This window comes from Schistocerca serialis, chromosome 10 (genome assembly GCF_023864345.2).
Source record: "Schistocerca serialis cubense isolate TAMUIC-IGC-003099 chromosome 10, iqSchSeri2.2, whole genome shotgun sequence".
NCBI classification, from domain to species: domain Eukaryota; kingdom Metazoa; phylum Arthropoda; class Insecta; order Orthoptera; family Acrididae; genus Schistocerca; species Schistocerca serialis.
This window is the reverse complement of record NC_064647.1, coordinates 203,421,387-203,445,777: the sequence shown is the minus strand read 5'-3', so window position 1 is coordinate 203,445,777 and position 24,391 is coordinate 203,421,387. Positions and strand designations below refer to the sequence as shown.

The 24,391-nt window shown below is 43.9% G+C and overlaps 1 protein-coding gene and 1 pseudogene across 1 annotated transcript in view; both read right to left on the bottom strand.

The window, feature by feature from the left end:
* Positions 1-24,391, bottom strand: part of LOC126424690 (chymase-like) — a 64,504-nt gene that overhangs the window by 25,039 nt on the left and 15,074 nt on the right. The window contains exon 2 of the mRNA XM_050087416.1: positions 15,844-16,051. Within this exon, the coding sequence (XP_049943373.1) occupies positions 15,844-16,051 (208 nt within the window). The remainder of the gene's footprint in view (positions 1-15,843; positions 16,052-24,391) is intronic.
* Positions 20,191-20,308, bottom strand: LOC126425391 (5S ribosomal RNA; annotated as a pseudogene).

Here is a 24,391-nt window from a genome sequence, read left to right as displayed (position 1 = left end):
ATACCTCTGGCTGAGTCAGCTTTTTAAACTGCACCACAGTCTCTCAAATGATTTCAAACTCCGGCTTTTCAAAACACTGATCCAACCTATAGGACTGTCACCTTTTCATTTTATTTATTTATTAATTTATTTTTGCGAAACTTGGAGTCTCCGAAAAAAAGATTCAAATAATCTCATCGTTTTCGAGCGAAAAGTCTTAGGTAATATTTATAATGCGGTACAAGACGCGATCACTGGAGGATGGAGGACCCGGCATAATTGTGAACTGAATGAAATCTACAATAGAAGAATGGTTCAAATGGCTCTGAGCACTATGCGACTTAACTTCTGAGGTCATCAGTCGCCTAGAACTTAGAACTAATTAAACCTAACTAACCTAAGGACATCACACACATCCATGCCCGAGGCAGGATTCGAACCTGCGATCATAGCGGACTGGTGGTTCCAGACTGTAGCGCCTAGAACCGCTCGGCCACTCCGGCCGGCTCTACAATAGACTGAACATCGTAGGCCTGGTGAGAAACATGCAGTTAGTATGGGCAGAACATGTCGCTCGGATGGATAAACATCAGTGGCCTTTGAAATCTATGGATTTTCCTCCCTGCGGCAGAAGACCACCAGGAAGACCAAAGAAAACGTGCACAGACGGAACCCATGAAGACTTGCAGATCGGCGCGGAGGGTGATTGGTTACACAAGGCACATAAACAGAATCCAGTGGAAGTAGAGCCTTGTAACAGCGCGTGTCCCTCTGGGCGTGATCGCGTAAAGTAAGTAAATAACTACTAAAAGATACTCCCAGCACCAAACAAAGATTGACAAGGGAGGGCAAATGTGAAGATTATCCTCACTCTGACTTCTTCCCACAGGGTCGAAAGATTATTAAGGAGTACTACTCTTAAGTTCAACGTCGTCTGCGTCAAGTAATCCGAAAAAATTGCCCTGATTTGCTACGAAACAATTCATGGATTTTGCAAGTTGGTAATGCACCTGCTCACACATCGTAGATTGCCCGTGAATTTTTGGCTAAAGACAATAAATACTGCAATGCCCGAGCCTCCATATTCTCCAGATGTGCCCCCATGAGACATTTTCTTGTTTCTACAAATGCCGGCCGCTGTGGCCGAGCGGTTCTAGGCGCTTCAGACCGGATCCGCGATGCTGCTACGGTCGCAGGTTCGAATCCTGCCTCGGGCATGGATGTGTGTGATATCCTTAGGTTAGTTAGCTTTAAGTATTTCTAAGTATAGGGGACTCATGACCTCAGATGTTAAGTCCCAAAGTCCTCAGAGCCATTTGAACCATTTCCACAAATAAAGAAAATTTTGAACGGCCGTCATTTTACAAACACAGATGAGATTAAAAACCCACTGCTGAGATTAAACACCGTGGAAGCTATCCCAAAGACTGACTTCCATAAGTGTCTCAGGAATTGGGAAAGGCACTGGCATAAGTGCATGAGATCTAATGGGGACTAATTTGAAGGGCATAATGTTGATGTGGACGAGCAAATAAAATTCTTTTCAAAGATAAAAATTCCCGTTTTTGTCACTTTGTCCAGTGTTGCCGGTTCACAGTTTTATATGTCTGACGTGATATGAAATGGTTGAATAACCGACAAAAACTTTATCTTAAGTTTGTTTGTTATTAGTCAGCACAAAATGAAAACATATTTCTCCACTTCTGTACAATAACTGATCAAAAGTTTCTAAACACTTATTAGCGGACAACGGTATCGGTAACGCCAATTCTACGTCTTGAATTCTGCTGGGGACACGACAAGTGAGGTGTCTGAATTCTTCCCCAAGAGCCGAAACCAGAATAAATAGTGATTTTGGATAATGGGGTCTGGAGAACAGTTGACGTTGTAGCTCACCTCAGAGGTGTTCCCACTGTGTTCACGAATGTCGTTGTCCACAAGCAATTGCCTCACAGATGCTGCTTTATCACAGGGTACACTGTCGCGGAGATCGTCTACAAACTGTTCTTGTGCTGCATGCAGTACACAATGCTCTCTACACCTTCTTCTTCTTCTTCTTCTTCTTCTTCTTCTGCAGCCTATCTCAGTCCACTGCTGGATATAGGCCTCTTCCAAATTCTTCCATTGCCTTGGATTTTGAGCCACCTGCTATCATCGTGTTCCAGCCACCAGCTTCACGTCATCAACACTTCACTTTTGGTGTCTTCCAGTGCCTCTCTTGTCGTCTTATGGTCTCCAGTGAACTATTTTAGGGGTCAACCTGCTGCTTGCCGAGCTATGTGTGTGGGCTTTCAAACAATGAAAATGAGTTAAATGAGGTGCCCTCAACTACGTTCCCTCCGACTCAACGTTGCAATATTGTAAGTTTTTGCTGGTTTCGTTGTCTAGGGACTGGGGTACGTAGATTCCGCATTACAGGCCAAATACTGCTGAGTCTATAGTACACGATAAGAGTACTCACATGAATCGAATGGTCGAAGGTTTCTATCCCTTGGCAATTGCGAATTATGAAAGTAACATATAAATGTATAAATGAAAGATTGCAATTAAATAATATGTGCAGGTACTATCTTAACGACTTTAAATGATTAGTACGACAGTAGAAGTACTTTTGAGAAAGCGTTATACACTCCTGGAAATTGAAATAAGAACACCGTGAATTCATTGTCCCAGGAAGGGGAAACTTTATTGACACATTCCTGGGGTCAGATACATCACATGATCACACTGACAGAACCACAGGCACATAGACACAGGCAACAGAGCATGCACAATGTCGGCACTAGTACAGTGTATATCCACCTTTCGCAGCAACGCAGGCTGCTATTCTCCCATGGAGACGATCGTAGAGATGCTGGATGTAGTCCTATGGAACGGCTTGCCATGCCATTTCCACCTGGCGCCTCAGTTGGACCAGCGTTCGTGCTGGACGTGCAGACCGCGTGAGACGACGCTTCATCCAGTCCCAAACATGCTCAATGGCGGACAGATCCGGAGATCTTGCTGGCCAGGGTAGTTGACTTACACCTTCTAGAGCACGTTGGGTGGCACGGGATACATGCGGACGTGCATTGTCCTGTTGGAACAGCAAGTTCCCTTGCCGGTCTAGGAATGGTAGAACGATGGGTTCGATGACGGTTTGGATGTACCGTGCACTATTCAGTGTCCCCTCGACGATCACCAGTGGTGTACGGCCAGTGTAGGAGATCGCTCCCCACACCATGATGCCGGGTGTTGGCCCTGTGTGCCTCGGTCGTATGCAGTCCTGATTGTGGCGCTCACCTGCACGGCACCAAACACGCATACGACCATCATTGGCACCAAGGCAGAAGCGACTCTCATCGCTGAAGACGACACGTCTCCATTCGTCCCTCCATTCACGCCTGTCGCGACACCACTGGAGGCGGGCTGCACGATGTTGGGGCGTGAGCGGAAGACGGCCTAACGGTGTGCGGGACCGTAGCCCAGCTTCATGGAGACGGTTGCGAATGGTCCTCGCCGATACCCCAGGAGCAACAGTGTCCCTAATTTGCTGGGAAGTGGCGGTGCGGTCCCCTACGGCACTGCGTAGGATCCTACGGTCTTGCCGTGCATCCGTGCGTCGCTGCGGTCCGGTCCCAGGTCGACGGGCACGTGCACCTTCCGCCGACCACTGGCGACAACATCGATGTACTGTGGAGACCTCACGCCCCACGTGTTGAGCAATTCGGCGGTACGTCCACCCGGCCTCCCGCATGCCCACTATACGCCCTCGCTCAAAGTCCGTCAACTGCACATACGGTTCACGTCCACGCTGTCGCGGCATGCTACCAGTGTTAAAGACTGCGATGGAGCTCCGTATGCCACGGCAAACTGGCTGACACTGACGGCGGCGGTGCACAAATGCTGCGCAGCTAGCGCCATTCGACGGCCAACACCGCGGTTCCTGGTGTGTCCGCTGTGCCGTGCGTGTGATCATTGCTTGTACAGCCCTCTCGCAGTGTCCGGAGCAAGTATGGTGGGTCTGACACACCGGTGTCAATGTGTTCTTTTTTCCATTTCCAGGAGTGTATATGCAGGTACTATCTTAACGACTTTAAATGATTAGTACGACAGTAGAAGTACTTTTGAGAAAGCGTTATATTTCTGCAAAACACTTATTGGTGTCGATGGTCCAGTAATTAAATAAAATGTAAGTTGAATAACCGGGAAACAATAGATTCCTACAGCACGTAATTAGTTATGAGCAACAACAAAGCTCGCGAGATATTCATTTCTAAGCGCACGCTACCTCTTCACTGTACGAGCCACGGAAATCTCACAAGTGCACAAATCAGCACTACGAAATATTTCTATGTGCCGCGACCAAGCGCAAACCGCTCTACACTCCCAGTCTCTCTCGCGACCATGCGTCCCTCTCGCCATACCGCCCCCGCACTTCCTGTGTCCAGTGCCGTACTGTCCAGCACTGCCGCACTGGCAGCACTACCCTGTCCTCTCTCGAAACCGATCGCTGTGATTGGCTAGAGCGCTCCCGCCCTGTCTTCAAGCCAACGTCCACTCACAAACATTATGAAACACATTCGAAATACTGGATCTACATTTAAATACTTGAAATTAAATAAATATTCCAACGGCTGGACCATAAACGCACTCTAACACACGTTATTAAATACATAAACAAATTAAATAAACATATATCGAAGGAATGGCAGCAAAAGGTAGGCCAGTAGCCGAATGTCTCCGTGCTTTCTAAAATAGAGTAAATATTTAACCGATTTCTTCATGAATAGTATATATCGGATATAAACAAAGACATAGATGCATACTTATATTTATGAGCATGCTACTACCGTTTCTTCGTGTAACTGTGGAGTACTTATGGCCTGACGCGATCGATAGTAATCGGCCACTTTGTCCTCCAATAACTCACGTACTGTTCTAAGTTACATGCCTGTAATTCATACCAATTTAGGTTTACACTGACAGCTTTCTAAAGACACAGCGATCGACAAAATCTGATGAAGTGTTAAATTTTGGAAAGTCGTTGCTGCGTGTTATTTGTATAATTTATCGTCAGATACTAAACTTAAAACTAATAGAGATATTGAAAATCTGATTACACCATCAGAATCGTAGTGCAAATAATGGTAGTGTACATGTTTCTTTTTGAGGTATCATGATTCATTTAGCTACTATTAATTTCTATAGTAACTGTGAAATGTGTGCCATTAAGGTTTCACAAAGTCCGCCGTCTTTGGCACTCCCGGCGTGTCTCCCTCATCAACACAGCGTCACAATGGAATTCCCAGCCACGCAGCTGGACCGGTCGTTGTGCGGCATCTAGAGGTTGCTAAGCTAACGTTTGCCACCGCGGCTTTGACGAGCGTCGTGTGCGGTCGCCCCAACTCCGGACATACAATACTTCCAGGGCGCCACAACTCGCCCGTTACCTGACAAGTGTCTGACCCACTGCCACTTCAGCCTTACAGTTCTCTCAAGGACGTCCGTCAGTTTGTTCTCCTCCTAATGTCTTCCGATCGAATCTTATCCGTGAAGCTGCCTCCTAGCATACATCGGTCCCTGGTTGGGAGAAACTACCCCACTTCTCTAGGTATTCACCAAACCCAAACACTTCTATCGCTGTGCCGCAAGGTAAGCTGTGATCCATCGGTCCAAATCATTCGTTTCCAGCTATCCAGCGTCTAGTGGCGTTGCTGTTTACACCACATCAGCCACTGCTGAGCACTGACTGAAGATATCTGTGGCTTATGAGGAGCTGCTAAATCACTCTACATCATTAATTACCCCCCATGGAGTAAAATGTAATTTTCTGAGCGATAAAAAACAAAAGGATTCAACCGTGTTTCGGTCACAAAAATGAATTATTTTTAAAATATCATTACTACTATCACTATTCCGTAATACCGTAATATGCTGATTACATAAGTTACCAACAATTTCATTTATTTGAAATACTATCATCAATGTAGGACAAAATGTGGCAGAGGTGACAGCTAGTCAAACGAATGTACGAACATCATCTTCTTCACACAGTATTCCCACTACGCACATACCTTATTCTTTGCACCATTCATCTGTGACAGTAAAATTGAGACAGGTATGGCACATACACTTAAATCTGTCACGTAAACTCCTTCTCAAAACTGCAGCTAGTTTCAGAAATAGACAGAACTAGCTCTATTATTCAGTTTCCAAAAAGAGAGTCAACAATGAGACAACAGAAAACAACCTCCAGCTAATTTAGCACCAAGGAAACCATTGTTGTGCCCGGTTAACACGAAGAAAAAAGCTATGGGCTATGGGCTATGACACGCCACTATTCGACAGCAGGGGATTGGATAAGACCCTTATTCACCGATGAATCCAAGTTGGAAACATTTGGAAGTAAACGCCGTCAATTCGTACGCAGATTAATCCATAAATTCCAACTATGATGGTATGGAGATCTTTTGGAGGGAATAAAGTCGGAGATTTGGTGAAGGTAGATGGAAAAATGAACAAACACAACGGCCCGAAAAATGCATGCGTCCAGCTTGTGTCAGAACTATGTGACATCTCTAGAGTTTCAGAGAATTTTGAAGAACATGGAATGGCCTCCCCAGTCCCATAACTATAACCCAGTCGAGCTAGTATGGAATGAGTTGGACAGGAAGATCCAAAAACGGGGAATCATGAGTGGGACACACATACGAGGGGCGTTTGAAAAGTTCGTGCAAAGTCCGAGAGACGGCTCCACCGGCGCTTATCGAGGTCATCATTAGTTAGTAGCATCTTTGGAAAGAACGCACAACAAAGTTCACCCATATTGGTCTATTTCTTTGTGTTTGGCATTCGTGTGAATCAAGGGAGTCGAGTGATTGTCAAAAAATGGACGAAAAAGAATTTCGTGTGGTGATTAAACATTATTTTATGAAATGCAAAACGCCTCAGGAGACTAAACAGAAGCTTGATAAACATTACGGTGACTCTGCACCTTCTATCAGAACAGTTTATAAGTGGTTTCAAAATTTTCGAAGTGGCCATATGGCCACAAGTGATGCTGAACGTTCTGGACGCCCTGTGGAGGTTACGACTCCAGAAATCATTGATAAAATCCATAAAATGGTGATGGATGACAGAAGAATTAAGGTGCGTGAGATTGCTAGTGCTGTGGGCATCTCGAATGAACGGGTACATAATATTTTGCATAAAGTAAGCTACCCGCAAGATGGGTTCCGCGATTGCTCACACTTGACCAAAAACGGAATCGTGTGAAATGTTGCAAGGATGGTTTGCAGCTGTTCAGGAAGAATTCGCAGGACTTTAAGCGTCGTTTCATCACTGTGAATGAAACATGGAAACATTACTATACTCCCCAGACCAAACAACAGTCTAAAAAATGGGTTATCAAGGGAGAATCAGCATCAAAAAAGGCGAAGACCATTCCTTCGGCCGGAAAGGTTATGGCGACTGTCTTTTGGGTTTCGCAAGGGACAATCCTCATCGACTATCTGGAAAAGGGTAAAACTATTACAGGTGCTTATTGTTGTTGTTGTTGTTGTGGTCTTCAGTCCTGAGACTGGTTTGATACAGCTCTCCATGCTACTCTATCCTGTGCAAGCTTTTTCATCTCCCAGTACCTACTGCAACCTACATCCTTCTGAATCTGCTTAGTGTATTCATCTCTTGGTCTCCCTCTACGATTTTTACCCTCCACGCTGCCCTCCAATACTAAATTGGTGATCCCTTGATGCCTCAGAACATGTCCTACCAACCGATCCCTTCTTCTGGTCAAGTTGTGCCACAAACTTCTCTTCTCCCCAATCCTATTCAATACTTCCTCATTAGTTATGTGATCTACCCATCTAATCTTCAGCATTCTTCTGTAGCACTACATTTCGAAAGCTTCTATTCTCTTCTTGTCCAAACTATTTATCGTCCATGTTTCACTTCCATACATGGCTACACTCCATACGAATACTTTCAGAAATGACTTCCTGACACTTAAATCAATACTGGATGTTAACAAATTTCTCTTCTTCAGAAACGCTTTCCTTGCCATTGCCAGCCTACATTTTATATCCTCTCTACTTCGACCATCATCAGTTATTTTGCTCCCCAAATAGCAAAACTCCTTTACTACTTTAAGTGCCTCATTTCCTAATCTAATTCCCTCAGCATCACCCGACTTAATTAGACTACATTCCATTATCCTTGTTTTGCTTTTGTTGATGTTCATCTTATATCCTCCTTTCAAGACACTGTCCATTCCATTCAACTGCTCTTCCAAGTCCTTTGCTGTCTCTGACAGAATTACAATGTCATCAGCGAACCTCAAAGTTTTTATTTCTACTCCATGAATTTTAATACCTACTCCGAATTTTTCTTTTGTTTCCTTTACTGCTTGCTCAATATACAGATTGAACAACATCGGGGAGAGGCTACAACCCTGTCTTACTCCCTTCCCAACCACTGCTTCCCTTTCATGTCCCTCGACTCTTATAACTGCCATCTGGTTTCTGTACAAATTGTAAATAGCCTTTCGCTCCCTGTATTTTACCCCTGCCACCTTTAGAATTTGAAAGAGAATATTCCAGTCAACATTGTCAAAAGCTTTCTCTAAGTCCACAAATGCTAGAAACGTAGGTTTGCCTTTCCTTAATCTTTCTTCTAAGATAAGTCGTAAGGTCAGTATTGCCTCACGTGTTCCAGTGTTTCTACGGAATCCAAACTGATCTTCCCCGAGGTTGGCTTCTACTAGTTTTTCCATTCGTCTGTAAAGAATTCGTGTTAGTATTTTGCAGCTGTGACTTATTAAGCTGATAGTTCGGTAATTTTCACATCTGTCAACACCTGCTTTCTTTGGGATTGGAATTATTATATTCTTCTTGAAGTCTGTGGGTATTTCGCCTGTTTCATACATCTTGCTCACCAGATGGTAGAGTTTTGTCAGGACTGGCTCTCCCACAGCCGTCAGTAGTTCCAATGGAATATTGTCTACTCCGGGGGCCTTGTTTCGACTCAGGTCTTTCAGTGCTCTGTCAAACTCTTCACGCAGTATCATATCTCCCATTTCATCTTCATCTACATCCTCTTCCATTTCCATAAAATTGTCCTCAAGTACATCGCCCTTGTATAGACCCTCTATATACTCCTTCCACCTTTCTGCTTTCCCTTCTTTGCTTAGAACTGGATTTCCATCTGAGCTCTTGATATTCATACAAGTCGTTCTCTTATCTCCAAAGGTCTCTTTAATTTTCCTGTAGGCGGTATCTATCTTACCCCTAGTGAGATAGGCCTCTACATCCTTACATTTGTCCTCTAGCCATCCCTGCTTAGCCATTTTGCACTTCCTGTCGATCTCATTTTTGAGACGTTTGTATTCCTTTTTGCCTGTTTCACTTACTGCATTTTTATATTTTCTCCTTTCATCAATTAAATTCAATATTTCTTCCGTTACCCAAGGATTTCTATTAGCCCTCGTCTTTTTACCTACTTGATCCACTGCTGCCTTCACTACTTCATCCCTCAAAGCTACCCATTCTTCTTCTACTATATTTATTTCCTCCATTCCTGTCAATTGCTCCCTTATGCTCTCCCTGAATCTCTGTACAACCTCTGGTTCTTTTAGTTTATCCAGGTCCCATCTCCTTAAATTCCCACCTTTTTGCAGTTTCTTCAGTTTTAATCTACAGGTCATAACCAATAGATTGTGGTCAGAGTCCACATCTGACCCTGGAAATGTCTTACAATTTAAAACCTGGTTCCTAAATCTCTGTCTTACCATTATATAATCTATCTGATACCTTTTAGTATCTCCAGGGTTCTTCCATGTATACAACCTTCTTTCATGATTCTTAAACCAAGTGTTAGTTATGATTATGTTGTGCTCTGTGCAAAATTCTACCAGGCGGCTTCCTCTTTCATTTCTGTCCCCCAATCCATATTCACCTACTATGTTTCCTTCTCTCCCTTTTCCTACACTCGAATTCCAGTCACCCATGACTAATAAATTTTCGTCTCCCTTCACTATCTGAATAATTTCTTTTATTTCATCATACATTTCTTCAATTTCTTCGTCATCTGCAGAGCTAGTTGGCATATAAACTTGTACTACTGTAGTAGGTGTGGGCTTCGTATCTATCTTGGCCACAATAATGCGTTCACTATGCTGTTTGTAGTAGCTTACCCGCATTCCTATTTTCCTATTCATTATTAAACCTACTCCTGCATTACCCCTATTTGATTTTGTGTTTATAACCCTGTAGTCACCTGACCAGAAGTCTTGTTCCTCCTGCCACCGAACTTCACTAATTCCCACTATATCTAACTTTAAACTATCCATTTCCCTTTTTAAATTTTCTAACCTACCTGCCCGATTAAGGGATCTGACATTCCACGCTCCGATCCGTAGAACGCCAGTTTTCTTTCTCCTGATAACGACATCCTCTTGAGTAGTCCCCGCCCGGAGATCCGAATGGGGGACTATTTTACCTCCGGAATATTTTACCCAAGAGGACGCCATCATCATGTAATCATACAGTAAAGCTGCATGCCCTCGGGAAAAATTACGGCTGTAGTTTCCCCTTGCTTTCAGCCGTTCGCAGTACCAGCACAGCAAGGCCGTTTTGGTTAATGTTACAAGGCCAGATCAGTCAATCATCCTGACTGTTGCCCTTGCAACTACTGAAAAGGCTGCTGCCCCTCTTCAGGAACCACACGTTTGTCTGGCCTCTCAACAGATACCCCTCCGTTGTGGTTGCACCTACGGTACGGCTATCTGTATCGCTGAGGCACGCAAGCCTCCCCACCAACGGCAAGGTCCATGGTTCATGACTATCTGGAAAAGGGTAAAACTATTACAGGTGCTTATTATTCATCGTTATTGGACCGTTTGAAAACCGAGCTGCAAGAAAAACGATGGCGACTGGACTGCAAAAAAGACCTTTTCCATCACGACAATGCACCAGCACACACCTCAGCAGTTGTGGTCGCAAAATTAATGGAAATAGGATTTCAACTCGTTTCACACACCCCTTTTCCCCATACTTCACTCCCTCGGACTACTATTTGTTCCCCAATTTGAAGAAATGGCTGGCGGGACGAAGATTTTATTCATATGTGGAGGTGATTGCAGCAACTAATGGCTATTTTCCAGACTTGGACAATTCCTATTATTCGGAAGGGATCAAGAAATTAGAACAGTGTTGGACGAAGTGTATAAGTCTAAAAGGAGACTATGTCGAAAAATAAAAAAGGTTTACCCCAAACACGTAAGTAGTTTTTATTTTTGCACGGACTTTTCAAACGTCCCTCGTATGAGACGTCCTAATTCCAATTTAAACACTGGAAAAATTGACGTATTGTATACCGAGAGTATGCAGTGTGCTAACCACTGTGCCACCAGTGGCATCAGTTCTCAACTGGACTCATCAGCAGAAGCAGCGTTCTCCTGAAGATGGTGAACAGTTGGATCGCCGAAATACTGAATGGACTTGAAAACAAAAATATATCAAGAATAAAATGCAGTTTATTACGGCGGTGCGGTACTCCCGCATTGTCCCCTACGCTCTGTCAAGGAGTATGGGACTACGGGACTTCACCATCATCATCCGTTCCATTGGCCATAATCACTTGGTGTTTCCAAACTTAAATAGTGTACTTAGTAGCTACTATACTGGTGTAGGGCGTAGACTCTTGTATACTCATATTCTGTGGTTAAATACTGCACACCAGTAGGGCACAAGTGTGTTCATGCCAGTAAGTTGTATCTCCGTCAGAATGACAACATAAAAGTCATAACTGACACCTTGAGATCAACTCCTCTACCTCAGCTATCTGCTTCACAGCATTTGAGAGAACAAGCAGTGAGCTGTGAATGGGAAAGAGATTACTAACTTACGAGTTTTTCCCGAGGATGCCTATCAAGGAACTTGCACTCACTTCACCTAGCCCACATCTCAGTTCCATTCTGGACAGCTCGTGTGAACCAACTAAAGATGACTGAAGATGTTTGGAAGGAGACATGGAAAAATAACAAAATCATACGTCGTCAGGGCCTCAAAGAACCCTCAAATGCATCACGCTTGCAACTGCCTAGAAGAACCTGGTGTCAAATGAACAGAGGCCGTTGTAGACATGGAAGAACTAAGTGCTTCATGTATGAATGGAGACTCTCAGACACCTCATTGTGTGACTGTGAAGATAAGGGAAAACCATTGACCACATTGTAGAGAAACGTCCCAAGAGATGTTTCAGTGGAGACTGGAATGAAATCATCAAAGCCCCCACAGCAACATTAGAATGGATGGAATGTCTTCACAACACTCTGTAAGGTCAGTTCAGACCAGAGCTGTTGCATATTCCTTTTGTACTTCATTGTGTAAATATTACTGGGAATTGTATATGTACAGCCATATGATAAATAATAATAAATAAATAATATTAATTATTTTTTTACTTTATTATTAATAATAATATTAATGGCAGTGGTCAAACACAAAGCATTGGCAGCCTCAATTCTTCAACTTCTGCCAGTTCAGAAGTAAGGAAACCGGCAATCAAATAATTTACAAATAGTAGGTCTAAGTATATTGAAAACATTTCAACTTGCTTTATTTTAAATGTGGGTGCAAGCTGTGGGTAAAGCAAGTGCTGAGGTAAATGTAAATGTCGTGTGACTATGGCCTCCCATAGGGGACACCGTTCGCCAGGTGCAAGTCTTTCGTTATGACGTCACTTCGCTGACTTGCATGTCGATGGAGATGAAATGATGATGATTAGGACAACACCACACCCAGTCCTGAGCGGAGAAAATCTCACGCCCCAGCCGAGAAACGAACCAGGGTCCTTAGGATTGACATTCTGTCGCGCTGACCACTCAGCTACCGGTGGCGGACAGTGCTGAGGTGTGGTGCAGAGGAAACATGTTCTGTACCAAGTGTCTACCCTAAATGTAGATGGTTAGCTTCCTTTCCTGAGGCGGAGTTGTAGGTAACACTTGCGGTGCACTATGAATTGCTCTGTCATTCTATAAGAAAGGTGTTTGAAATAAACAGTACTAATTCTTTTATTGACTCAGTATTTAATGGTTTAATAAAACATGTACTAAAACTAGATATGATTTATCTCGTTATATTAAAAATAAGTTTTGAAAGAAATATTTTCGTTTGAAAGTTAGGAGCTAAAATTGATGAAGGTGGGAGGAGGTGCCTGGGGGCGGGGGTTGGGTACTAGCTAATACCGGATTGCACTCAAGAGGTAGTGTCCTCAGAAAGACTGGGAACCACTGGACTAGCACGTTCGTTGTCAAGTAGTTGCCTAGCTAGTCATGGACTACACAGGGGGTTAGCGGTATAGGTACGGATATTGTGATCATTGGTACCTTAGTATTTACTCACTTCAGTCCGTTTGTTGTGTTCTTGCCTGTGTCCGAAAGTCTCCTCACAAACAAATCACATAAATTACTACCTGTTACGCCAATGGGAAGGAAATCGTTTCTGAAGAAGAGAGATTTGTTAACATCGAGTATGGATTTAAGTATCAGGAAGTCAAATGGTTCAAATGGCTCTGAGCACTATGGGACTCAACTTCAAATGGTTCAAATGGCTCTGAGCACTATGGGACTCAACTGCTGTGGTCATCAGTCCCCTAGAACTTAGTACTACTTAAACCTAACTAACCTAAGGACATCACGTACACCCATGCCTGAGGCAGGATTCGAACCTGCGACCGTAGCGGTCTTGCGGTTCCAGACTGCAGCGCCTTTAGCCGCACGGCCACTTCGGCCGGCGTCAGGAAGTCGTTTCTGAAAGTATTTGTATGGAGTGTAGCCATGTATGGAAGTGAAACATGGACGATAACTAGTTTGCACAAGAAGAGAATAGAAGCTTTCGAAATATGGAGCTACAGAAGAATGCTGAAGATTAGATGGGTAGATCATATAACTAATGAGGAGGTATTGGATAGGATTGGGGAGAAGAGAAGTCTGTGGCACAACTTGACAAGAAGAAGGGATCGGTTGGTAGGACATGTTCTGAGGCATCAATGGATTACCAATTTAGTATTGGAGGGCAGCGTGGAGGATAAAAATCGTAGAGGGAGACCAAGAGATGAATACACCAAACAGATACAGAAGGATGTAGGTTGCAGTAGGTTCTGGCAGATGAAGAAGCTTGCACGGGATAGAGTAGCATGGAGAGCTGCATCAAACCAGTCTCAGGACTGAAGACCACAACAACAACAACTTGGTTCAAATGGCTCTGAGCACTATGGGATTTAACATATGAGGTCATCAGTCCCCTAGACTTAGAACTATTTGAACCTAACTAGCCTAAGGACATCACACACTTCCATGCCCAAGGCAGGATTCGAACCTGCGACCGTATCAGCAGCGCGGTTCCGGACTGAAGCGCCTACCTGTTACTACCTAATGTTTTGTGCATGGTAGTAATAACAGCACAAAGTGAAGTACACCTGTCAGTGTAGACTAACCATTTTGCATTCATGTGCCTACACTTCAACATCTGACGTGATGCTCAGTGGAAAATAAATATTAATGGTTTACGTGGTCCTTATGTACTTGGAGGTACTTGAAACATGCTACTTATAGTAGTTATAATCATTAGCCTGCAAATGAAGTAAATACTAATGTATGAGGGAAATCCCAAAATTAGGTCTCCTATTTTTTATAAGTACGACAGTTGGTCACACTGTTTGGCGGGCTTAGCAGCAGTTGAGAATGGAGCTCCCGTTGGATGTTAGCGCCAAGTGCGAATTGTGCGCAGTTATTCGGTTTTTGAACGTAAATGGCACTGCGCCGACTGAAATCCATCGCAAATTGACGGAAGTGTATGGAGAGTAGTGCATGGTTGTCAAAAATGTTTGTAAGTGGTGTAGAGAGTTTGCAGCTGGTCGGACCGTAATTCACGACGAACAAAGGAGCGGGAGAGCGTAAGTTTCTGAGGAGACAGTGTTGAAGGTTGAGCAAAGCATGCGTGAAGATCGGCAGATCACCCTGGATGGTCTCTATACGTTGCTTCCTGAGGTTTCTCGAAGCACCGCTCACAGAAATTTAACGGGAACATTGAACTACTGGAAGGAATGGGTGGCATGCATGCTAACTGAGGACCACATGCGGCAACGACTTGATGCTTACCGCGTATTTCTTCACCGCCTTGCAGCTGAACAGAACAACTTTCTGGGCTCAGTTGTCATGGGTGACGAAACCTGAGCATACCACTTTGCACTTGAGACCAAATGGTTCAAATGGCTCTGAGCACTATGGGACTTAACATCTGAGGCCATCAGTCCCCTAGAACTTAGTACTAATTAAACCAAACTAACCTAAGGACATCACATACATCCATGCCCGAGGCGGTATTCGAACCTGCGACCGTAGCAGTCGCGCGGTTCCGGACTGAAGCGCCTAGAACCGCTTGGCCACAACGGCCGGCCACCTGAGACCAAGCAACAATCACGCCAGTGGCGACATTCTTCTTCGCAGCCTCGCGGCGAGTTGGTATGACATGGGCACAGCGTCTACAAAAATGCATCGACAGAAATGGTGATTATGTCGAAAAATAGCTAAATGTTCAAGCTGTAAACTGATGTAAACCATTGTAGAAATAAACAGGTCTATGTACTTATAAAAAATAGGAGACCTTAATTTTAGGATTAACCTCGTAATGTTGTTCAGCACACTGCCGCAGTCATCAGTAGAAATATCTACATGTATACACCTAACGCCCGTTGTATTCTACGACCTTCGATAGTGCTGGACGAATGCAGATAGGTGGGTTAAAAGTAAAAAACGGCGGTAATGAGCTAGACGTAACGAGAAGGACTCGAGAATGAAGTGTCATACCAGTCTGACATACTCACTGTCTCATTTCCGTGACGGGTATGATGCCAACGAAGCCGGAGATCATTTCGAAGGCGCGGTACATGTGCAGCAGCATGATGTCGTGGTCCAGTCTGTCTGGAGTGGGCGGCCTGTAGTAGCTGACCGTCGCCGCGACGCGCATCTGGACGTTGATCTTGGTGAAGACTCTGTCGGTCGAGAAGTCCACGTCACCAGCGAAAACGATAGCTGCGGGCAGGTAGTATGAGTCAAGGGTCTACCTCCCCCACAGGGGCCCGGGCAATGCCCCCTCCTGGAATCTGGGCTACAGGGTTTACAATCATCACGGAATTGTCGCGATATACTACAAGCGACCATCTACAGGGCTACTACAAATGATTGAAGCTATTTCATAAATTCACTGTAGCTCCATTCATTGACATATGGTCACGACTACAGATACGTAGAAAAACTCATAAAGTATTGTCCGGCTGAAGCCGAACTTCAGGTTCCTGCCGCCAGAGCGCTCGAGAGCGCAGTGAGACAAAATGGCGACAGGAGCCGAGAAAGCGTATGTCGTGCTTGAAATGCACTCACATCAGTCAGTCATAACAGTGCAACGACACTTCAGGACGAAGTTCAACAAGGATCCACCAACTGCTAACTCCATTCGGCGATGGTATGCGCAGTTTAAAGCTTCTGGATGCCTCTGTAAGGGGAAATCAACGGGTCGGCATGCAGTGAGCGAAGAAACGGTTGAACGCGTGCGGGCAAGTTTCACGCGTAGCCCGCGGAAGTCGACGAATAAAGCAAGCAGGGAGCTAAACGTACCACAGCCGACGGTTTGGAAAATCTTACGGAAAAGGCTAAAACAGAAGCCTTACCGTTTACAATTGCTACAAGCCCTGACATCCGATGACAAAGTCAAACGCTTTGAATTTTCGGCGCGGTTGCAACAGCTCACGGAAGAGGATGCGTTCAGTGCGAAACTTGTTTTCAGTGATGAAGCAACATTTTTTCTTAATGGTGAAGTGAACAGACACAATGTGCGAATCTGGGCGGTAGAGAATCCTCACGCATTCGTGCAGCAAATTCGCAATTCACCAAAAGTTAACGTGTTTTGTGCAATCTCACGGTTTAAAGTTTACGGCCCCTTTTTCTTCTGCGAAAAAAACGTTACAGGACACGTGTATCTGGACATGCTGGAAAATTGGCTCGTGCCACAACTGGAGACCGACAGCGCCGACTTCATCTTTCAACAGAATGGTGCTCCACCGCACTTCCATCATGATGTTCGGCATTTCATAAACAGGAGATTGGAAAACCGATGGATCGGTCGTGGTGGAGATCATGATCAGCAATTCATGTCATGGCCTCCACGCTCTCCCGACTTAACCCGATGCGATTTCTTTCTGTGTGGTTATGTGAAAGATTCAGTGTTTAAACCTCCTCTACCAAGAAACGTGCCAGAACTGCGAGCTCGCATCAACGATGCTCTCGAACTCATTGATGGGGACATGCTGCGCCGAGTGTGGGAGGAACTTGATTATCGGCTTGATGTCTGCCGAATCATTAAAGGGGCACATATCGAACATTTGTGAATGCCTAAAAAAACTTTTTGAGTTTTTGTATATGTGTGCAAAGCATTGTGAAAATATCTAAAATAATAAAGTTATTGTAGAGCTGTGAAATCACTTTAATCATTTGTAATAACCCTGTACAACTGTACTAAACTACATACTAAACCCTCTAGCAAGGGCTCCGGCGTATAACATATAACCCTCCCCTCCTCTCCCGAAGAGGCCATGAAGGTCCAAAGGTACCGACCGGCCGCCGTGTCATCCTCAGACCACAGGCGTCACTGGATGCGGATTTGGAGGGACATGTGGTCAGCACATCGCTCTCCCGGCCTTATGTCATGTAATATATAGATTATTGCTTGCTACTTCAGAGTTATCTTGAAGCTGTGAGAAAGGAGGACAGGAGTTCCAAGGTGAGGAAGAAGAGACAATGCTGAGGGCAGACGAAACTAAGAGAGATATTGTTACATGAAGTAAGCCGTAAGGGGAGAGCCTTGCGAAAATGCAGACGCCCTCAGACGCGGTCCCAGGTCGTTAGTTACTCTTCAAGGAATTGACGTGTAACCTTCGACCACAGATACTAGTAGACTGGCCTTGCTGTGCAGAAGCTATAGGGCCGGTGTGGCTCCAACATAAACCACGTGACTGTTGGCAAAACGTGGCGGGATTTCAAATTAGCGGTCTGCCATCCTATGTTTGTAATGTATTTTCCCCACATTTCTAAATTGACTGCCAAACGCTTCCCACAATAATTACTTTTTTACTTTCGAAAAATTATACCAGAACTACATTTGACCTGGATTTGTTCACAGTACCATTTATAAAATCTAACAAATACATCGAACGGCACTCTGGTGGGCAGCGGGACGAAATTACTATAAACTATCAATTAAAGTAAAATGTCGTTAAAATTCTTTTAAACAGTAATAGTGGACTCGTGTCAAAACTTTAAACATTGGATTCGCCGCGTTTTGAGCTCTAGTCACTTATAACAGAAAATGGGGTATGGGAATTATGTCAACTATAGGCACCAAAATTGTCGACTTTAGGAGGAGGTCCATTTTAGAGTATCAACTTTAGGTGCACTTCAAAGGTTCAGTTCCCACTATTTTTACAAAAGTTTAAACTATCAGTTTTAAAAAAATAATATTTTAGATGAAAGGTGTGACTTTGAAGTTTCAGAAAATAATTTTGGAGCCTAGGTTTAAAAATGACAGACACTGTAAATATAAATTATAAATATACACTGTAAATAATAACTAACCTATCAAAACACTTCTCCGCGAAATGTTTTGAGCAAAAGCGCGTATGCGCAGATGGCTTAAAGTTTTTCCGTTTCAGGGCCTGTATTCAAAGCTGCCTTCGGTCTTCATCCTTAGGGAACCTTTGAGTAGGAACGAGAAACAATTATACTTACTTCTGTAACCGAATTATCACAGATACTTTCCAAAATGTAATGTGAGTCTGACTTTACAGACATCGCTTTCAACACTTTAATTTACGTGATACTCTATTTCAAGTGTAAAAAACATATAAAAGTCATTTCAGCAGATTTCAATAAACGCATCTGCACTATCATAGAAACATTTACATGTGAAATGTAATGCCATTTCCCCCGACAAAACGCTGAGTACAGCCATAAGCACAACACGAAACAACCATGTTTTGCCAACATTCTCGTGACATCAGCCCAGAGATGTTGGAGCCACGAAAATGACGTCAGGGCCAGTCTATTATATTTATGGTCGAAGCGTGTTACTTCATATGTCGTCTAAACGCTGTGGTAGGTTGCCACCGTAGAACTTTGTAACCATCAGGCACGTACTAGCGTATAAAGCCAGCTTGATACCAGCCCTGAGAACAGCAACGTCAGTAGGCTCACAAGGGTTAGAAAGAGAGCGAAAATGCCAAAAACTGTTGACCTACTCTGGGAAACCCGAGGGGCGGGACTAACTGACGTATAACAATAATGTTGCAAGCCTTATTTGGCAGAGCAGTTACGTTTAGCTTTCAGCTGAACAATGTCGATACCAAATACGGCCTTAGTGCAACTGCATTAACATCCCCGCCTTAGGAGCAGTAGAGGGGACCTAACTAAACCATGATTGGCAGGCACCGGCAAGAGACCTACGGGATTGGCTGGGTGGCTTTATGTGGGAAAAACAGTGCCTCCACGTGACTCTTTAAAATCCCTAGATTCCGCATTTTGGCGGAGTTCTCAGTCAGACGATCTGGGAGCCGAACCCGCGTCCGTCGACTCCAGCCTCGGTCCAGCTCCGCGTAAGTCTGCTCTCTCACTTGGAGTGACTCAGTGAACAAGTGTCACACTTAGTATGTTTTGTTTTGCAACTAACTTGTATCCTTAATATGCTGCTAGCGTTTGCTACTGTGGTTAGCATCAACTCCTGGGACTTCTGCACTGGTTTCTGTTGTAACGGTGTTATTCGTACTTTTTCTAACCACAGAACTAGCCTCCAGTGCATTAGTTAGTCCTGTGTGGAATAAAGAACTATTTCAAAGCCCTGTTTGTCCAAGAGTCTCCACAACGAATTCCCTACCGAGTCCCACCACCTGCGTTTCTAGTAAATGCCTGTACCAGTGTTGGCTCAGATAGAAGAAAACAATCACATTCCTTCACTGTGAATTGTCCTTCTGCCTTCTGCTCTGTACCGCTCGGAAGTACCAGCATCCCCTTTTTCCCTCTCCCACCTATGTCAGGACACGACAGTCAGTTTCCGAGACCGGAGCCGCTACTTCTCCGTCAAGTAGCTCCTCAGTTTGCCTCACAAGGCCTGAGTGCACCCCGCTTGCCAACAGCGCTCGGCATACCCGATGGCCATCCATCCAAGTGCTAGCCCAGCCCGACAGCGCTTAACTTCAGTGATCTGACGGGAACCGGTGTTACCATTGCGGCAAGGCCGTTGGCACGTATAACATATGGCAGAAGAAAATTAATTTCGCTTTAAATGCGAACATTTTAGATTAGGCTTTACCGTGACTGTTACTGACATTAAACGAAACAAGTTTACTGTTACCAGTCATTGTTTATTTATCTCCACGACGCGTTTCAAAGGTTTACGCCTCCATCGTCAGGTGGATTTACATTTTTTAGTATGACATTTATGTGTGTGTTGTGTTACGATCTTTTGGAGGAACTTGTGGCACTGTCTAGTGGAGAAAACAGAACACTATTTCAGAACATGGTTTTGGGTTTCTTTTGACAAAACTATCTAACGGTAAACATAAAATAAGTAAAATAGAGTACCTCCAGTGGTCACAGCTTCCTTTCGCTGTCGTAACACATCACATGTATACTGTCATATTTTGTAAAGAAGTATGGCGTCTGGAAACTATTGGGTGCAAAGATCGTATAGCAGAAGAGGAAACATTACCGCAAAGTACGAAGAATACACATCCTGATAACATTATCACAGAATAATTTTAAATAAAATCCTTAAAAAAATTATTCTGTAATAATGTTGTTACGATGTATATTCCTTGCACTTTTTTTAAAAAAATAAAAAAGAAATCCTTAAAAATATTGTTCTGTAATAATGTTGTTACGATGCATATTCTTTGTACTTTGCGATAATGTTTTCTCTTCTGCTATACGATCCTTGCACCCAGTAGTTTCCAGACGACACATTTGTTTACAAAATATTGCAAGTGGGCTGCTTCCGTGCTGGCAGCGATGTGTAGCGCTTTGCATTGGATCTCTGACTGCACTTTCTTTGTAAGAGACTCTGTGGCTGGTTGGACTCGTAGTTGGAAGTTCGTCGCCAGCAGTGATGGAAGTATTGTTGTGCAGTTTGAGGTGAACAGCCAGCAGTGATGGGTGCTCGATGTGAGACGTTAGCATTGATGGAGGGTAGGCTAACCATCTGCACGTGTTCGACTTGCACAATATTTTTCATGATTGTATACCTTTGTACTAGATGTCAACGACGGTTTATATTCGTGTTTGAAGTGGATGTCACATTAATAAGGTAAAAAATACATTATTTGGTTTGCAACAAAATCTTTCCTTTGCTAACCACGTGCCTATTAGAAGTTAGTGGCTTTAGTAGTTAGAATCGTTTATTTAGTTGGCAGTATTGACGCTCGCTGTATTGCAGTAGTTCGCGTAATGAAGATTTTTGTGAGGTAAAAGGTTAATGAAATGCATAGGTTATTGTTAAGATTTCTTTTTAGTCAGGGCCATTCTTTTGAATCAATTATTTGAAGTCGGGTTGTAATGTTTTTTGAGCAGTCAGATTGCGTTGCGCTAGAATATTGTGGGTCAGTGTTGACATGAAAGAAAAAGTAGAGAGAAAGTAGGCTCAGTACGTTAAGTTTTACTCAGCTGTTTCAGAATCAGATAACGTAGAAGTTTCAACTTGTAAGTCATTCTGCAATTTAAGTACAGATACACTCATTTAAATAAAGAAGTTTCAATAGGACAGTATACATGTGAGGTGTTACGACAGCGAAAGGAACCTGTGATCACCGGAGGTACTCTGTTTTACTTATCTTACGTTTACCGTTAGATATTCGTTTAATTTTTTGTCAAAAGAAACCCAAAACCATGTTCTGAAATAGTGTTTTGTTTTCTGCCCTAGACAGTGCCACAAGTTCCTCCAAAAAATCGTAACACAACATATAAACAAATGTCATACTAACAAATGTAAAGCCACCTGACGATGGAGGTTTAAGCCTTTGAAACGCGTCGTGGAGATAAATAAACAGTGATTGGTAACAGTAAGCATGTTGTTTCATTTAATAAATTAATTTAAATTTTTGCCACTTTAGATACTCTGTTTGGTCTGAGAAAGCAATCATTACTTCATTATCGCTTCGGATACCACAGCGATAGGTTTTACCCACCGTAGCGCATCAGTGAGCAGCTGAAAAGCGACTGTGTTACATTTGGCGTACAAAATACGTATCACGCCTGGTCATCTCATACAAATTCCTCCTATTTAAAACTTGAGAGAACTAAATTTTCAAATTGCTTGTGAAATCTTACGGGACTTAACTGCTAAGGTTATCAGTCCCTAAGCTTACACACTACTTAACCTAAATTATCCTAAGGACAAACACACACACCCATGCCCGAGGGAGGACTCCAACCTTTGCCTTAGACCGCTCGGCTAATCCTGTGCGCCAACTAAATTTTCGCTCTGTAGCGCAGTGTGTGCTGATATGAAATTCCTGGCAGATTAAAACTATGTACCACATGCAGACCCAATCTCGGCATTTTTGCCTTTCATGGGCAAGTGCTCTACCGGCTGAGCTACACAAGCGCGACTATCGAGCGCTCTTCACAACTTTACTCCCGCCAATATCCACATCTACAGCTACATAGATACTCCGCAAGCGAAAATACGGTGCATCATGGATGGTACCCCGTACGGCTACTAGTCATTTCCTTTCCTGTTCCATTCACACATAAAGCGTGGGGAAAACGACTTCCTATATGCTTCCGTATGTGTCCTAATTTCTCGTATCTTATCATCGTGCTCCTTACATGCAATGTATGCTGACGGCAGTAGAATCGTTCTGCAGTCAGCTTCGAATGCCGGTGCTCTAAGTTTTCTCAACAGTGTTTCTCGAAAATAACGTCGCTTTCCCTCCAGGGATTCCCATTAGAGTTCCCGAAGCAACTCCGTAACGCTTACATGTTTTTAGAACCTACCGGCAACAAATCTAGCAGTCCGCCTTTTAACTGCTTGGATGTCCTCCTTCTGTCGGACCTGGTACGGATCCCAAATACTCGTGCAGTACCCGAGAATACGTCGCACCAACGCCCTATGTGCAGTCGTATCCTTTACAGGTGAACCACTCTTTCCTAAAATTCTCCCAATAAACCGCAGTCGACCACTCACCTTCCCTGCCACAGTACTCGCATGCTCGTTTCATTTCATATCGCTCTGCAACGTTACGCCCAGATATTTAAACGACTTGATTGTGTCATGTAGGACACTAACAATACTGTATCAGAACATTACAGGTTTGATATTCCTAGTCATCCACATTAACTTACATTTTCACACTTTTAGGACTAGCTGTCATTCCTCACACCAACTGGAAATTTTGTCTAAGTCGTCTTGTATCCTCCTGCAGTCACTCAACTTCACACCTTACCCTACACCACGGCATCATCAACAAACAACAGCAGATTGCTGCCCACCATCTCTGTCAAGTCATTTGTATATATATGGTGGTCCACTGATCGTGACCGGGCCAAATGTCTCGCGAAATAAGCATCGAACGAAAAAACCTACAAAGAAGGCCGAAACTTGTCTAGCTTGAAGGGGGAAACCAGATGGCGCTATGGTTCGTCCGCTAGATGGCGCTGCCATAGGTCAAACGGATATCAACTGTGAGGAACCCAGTGGAGACAAACCATTAGTATATCAACCGGTGGAAGAGTGTGTCAGCACTACCAACAGAGACGTCCAGTTGCGCAGTGAGGTGGTCGAGTGAGAGTGTCCTCACGTTCCAGCATTGCAGAAGTCACAGCTGCCTGCAGCCAGCCGCCACGTGGGAAATCAGATTTGTGCGACATTCTTGCGATGATGATAGACGCCTCCTTCGATGACTCACCATTCTTTTGTTCACTGCTATGTCTCTGTAGACATTCTGCAAGCGCCTGTAAATATCAGCGAGGCTCTGGATTTCCGAAGAAAGAAACTGAGTGTCAGCTCTCTCCTTCGAAAGTACCTCTCTTACAGACGCCACTTAGAAGGCTACATACAACACCGCCGGAATTTCACGAAATTCCACAGGCGCTGAAGCAGGAATATTCCATAATGTCCTATAAGAAATTCCGCATGTGTTCACCAGAAACCGGGTGAGAAAAAAATGTTTTGCGTTACTTATTGAATGCCTCACATACTAAGCTATCACCGAGCAAGGTGACGCAGTGGTTAGCACACTGGACTCGCATTCGGGACGACGACGGTTCAATCCCATCTCCAGCCATCCTGATTTAAGTTTTCCATCATTTTCCTAAATCGTTTCAGGCAAA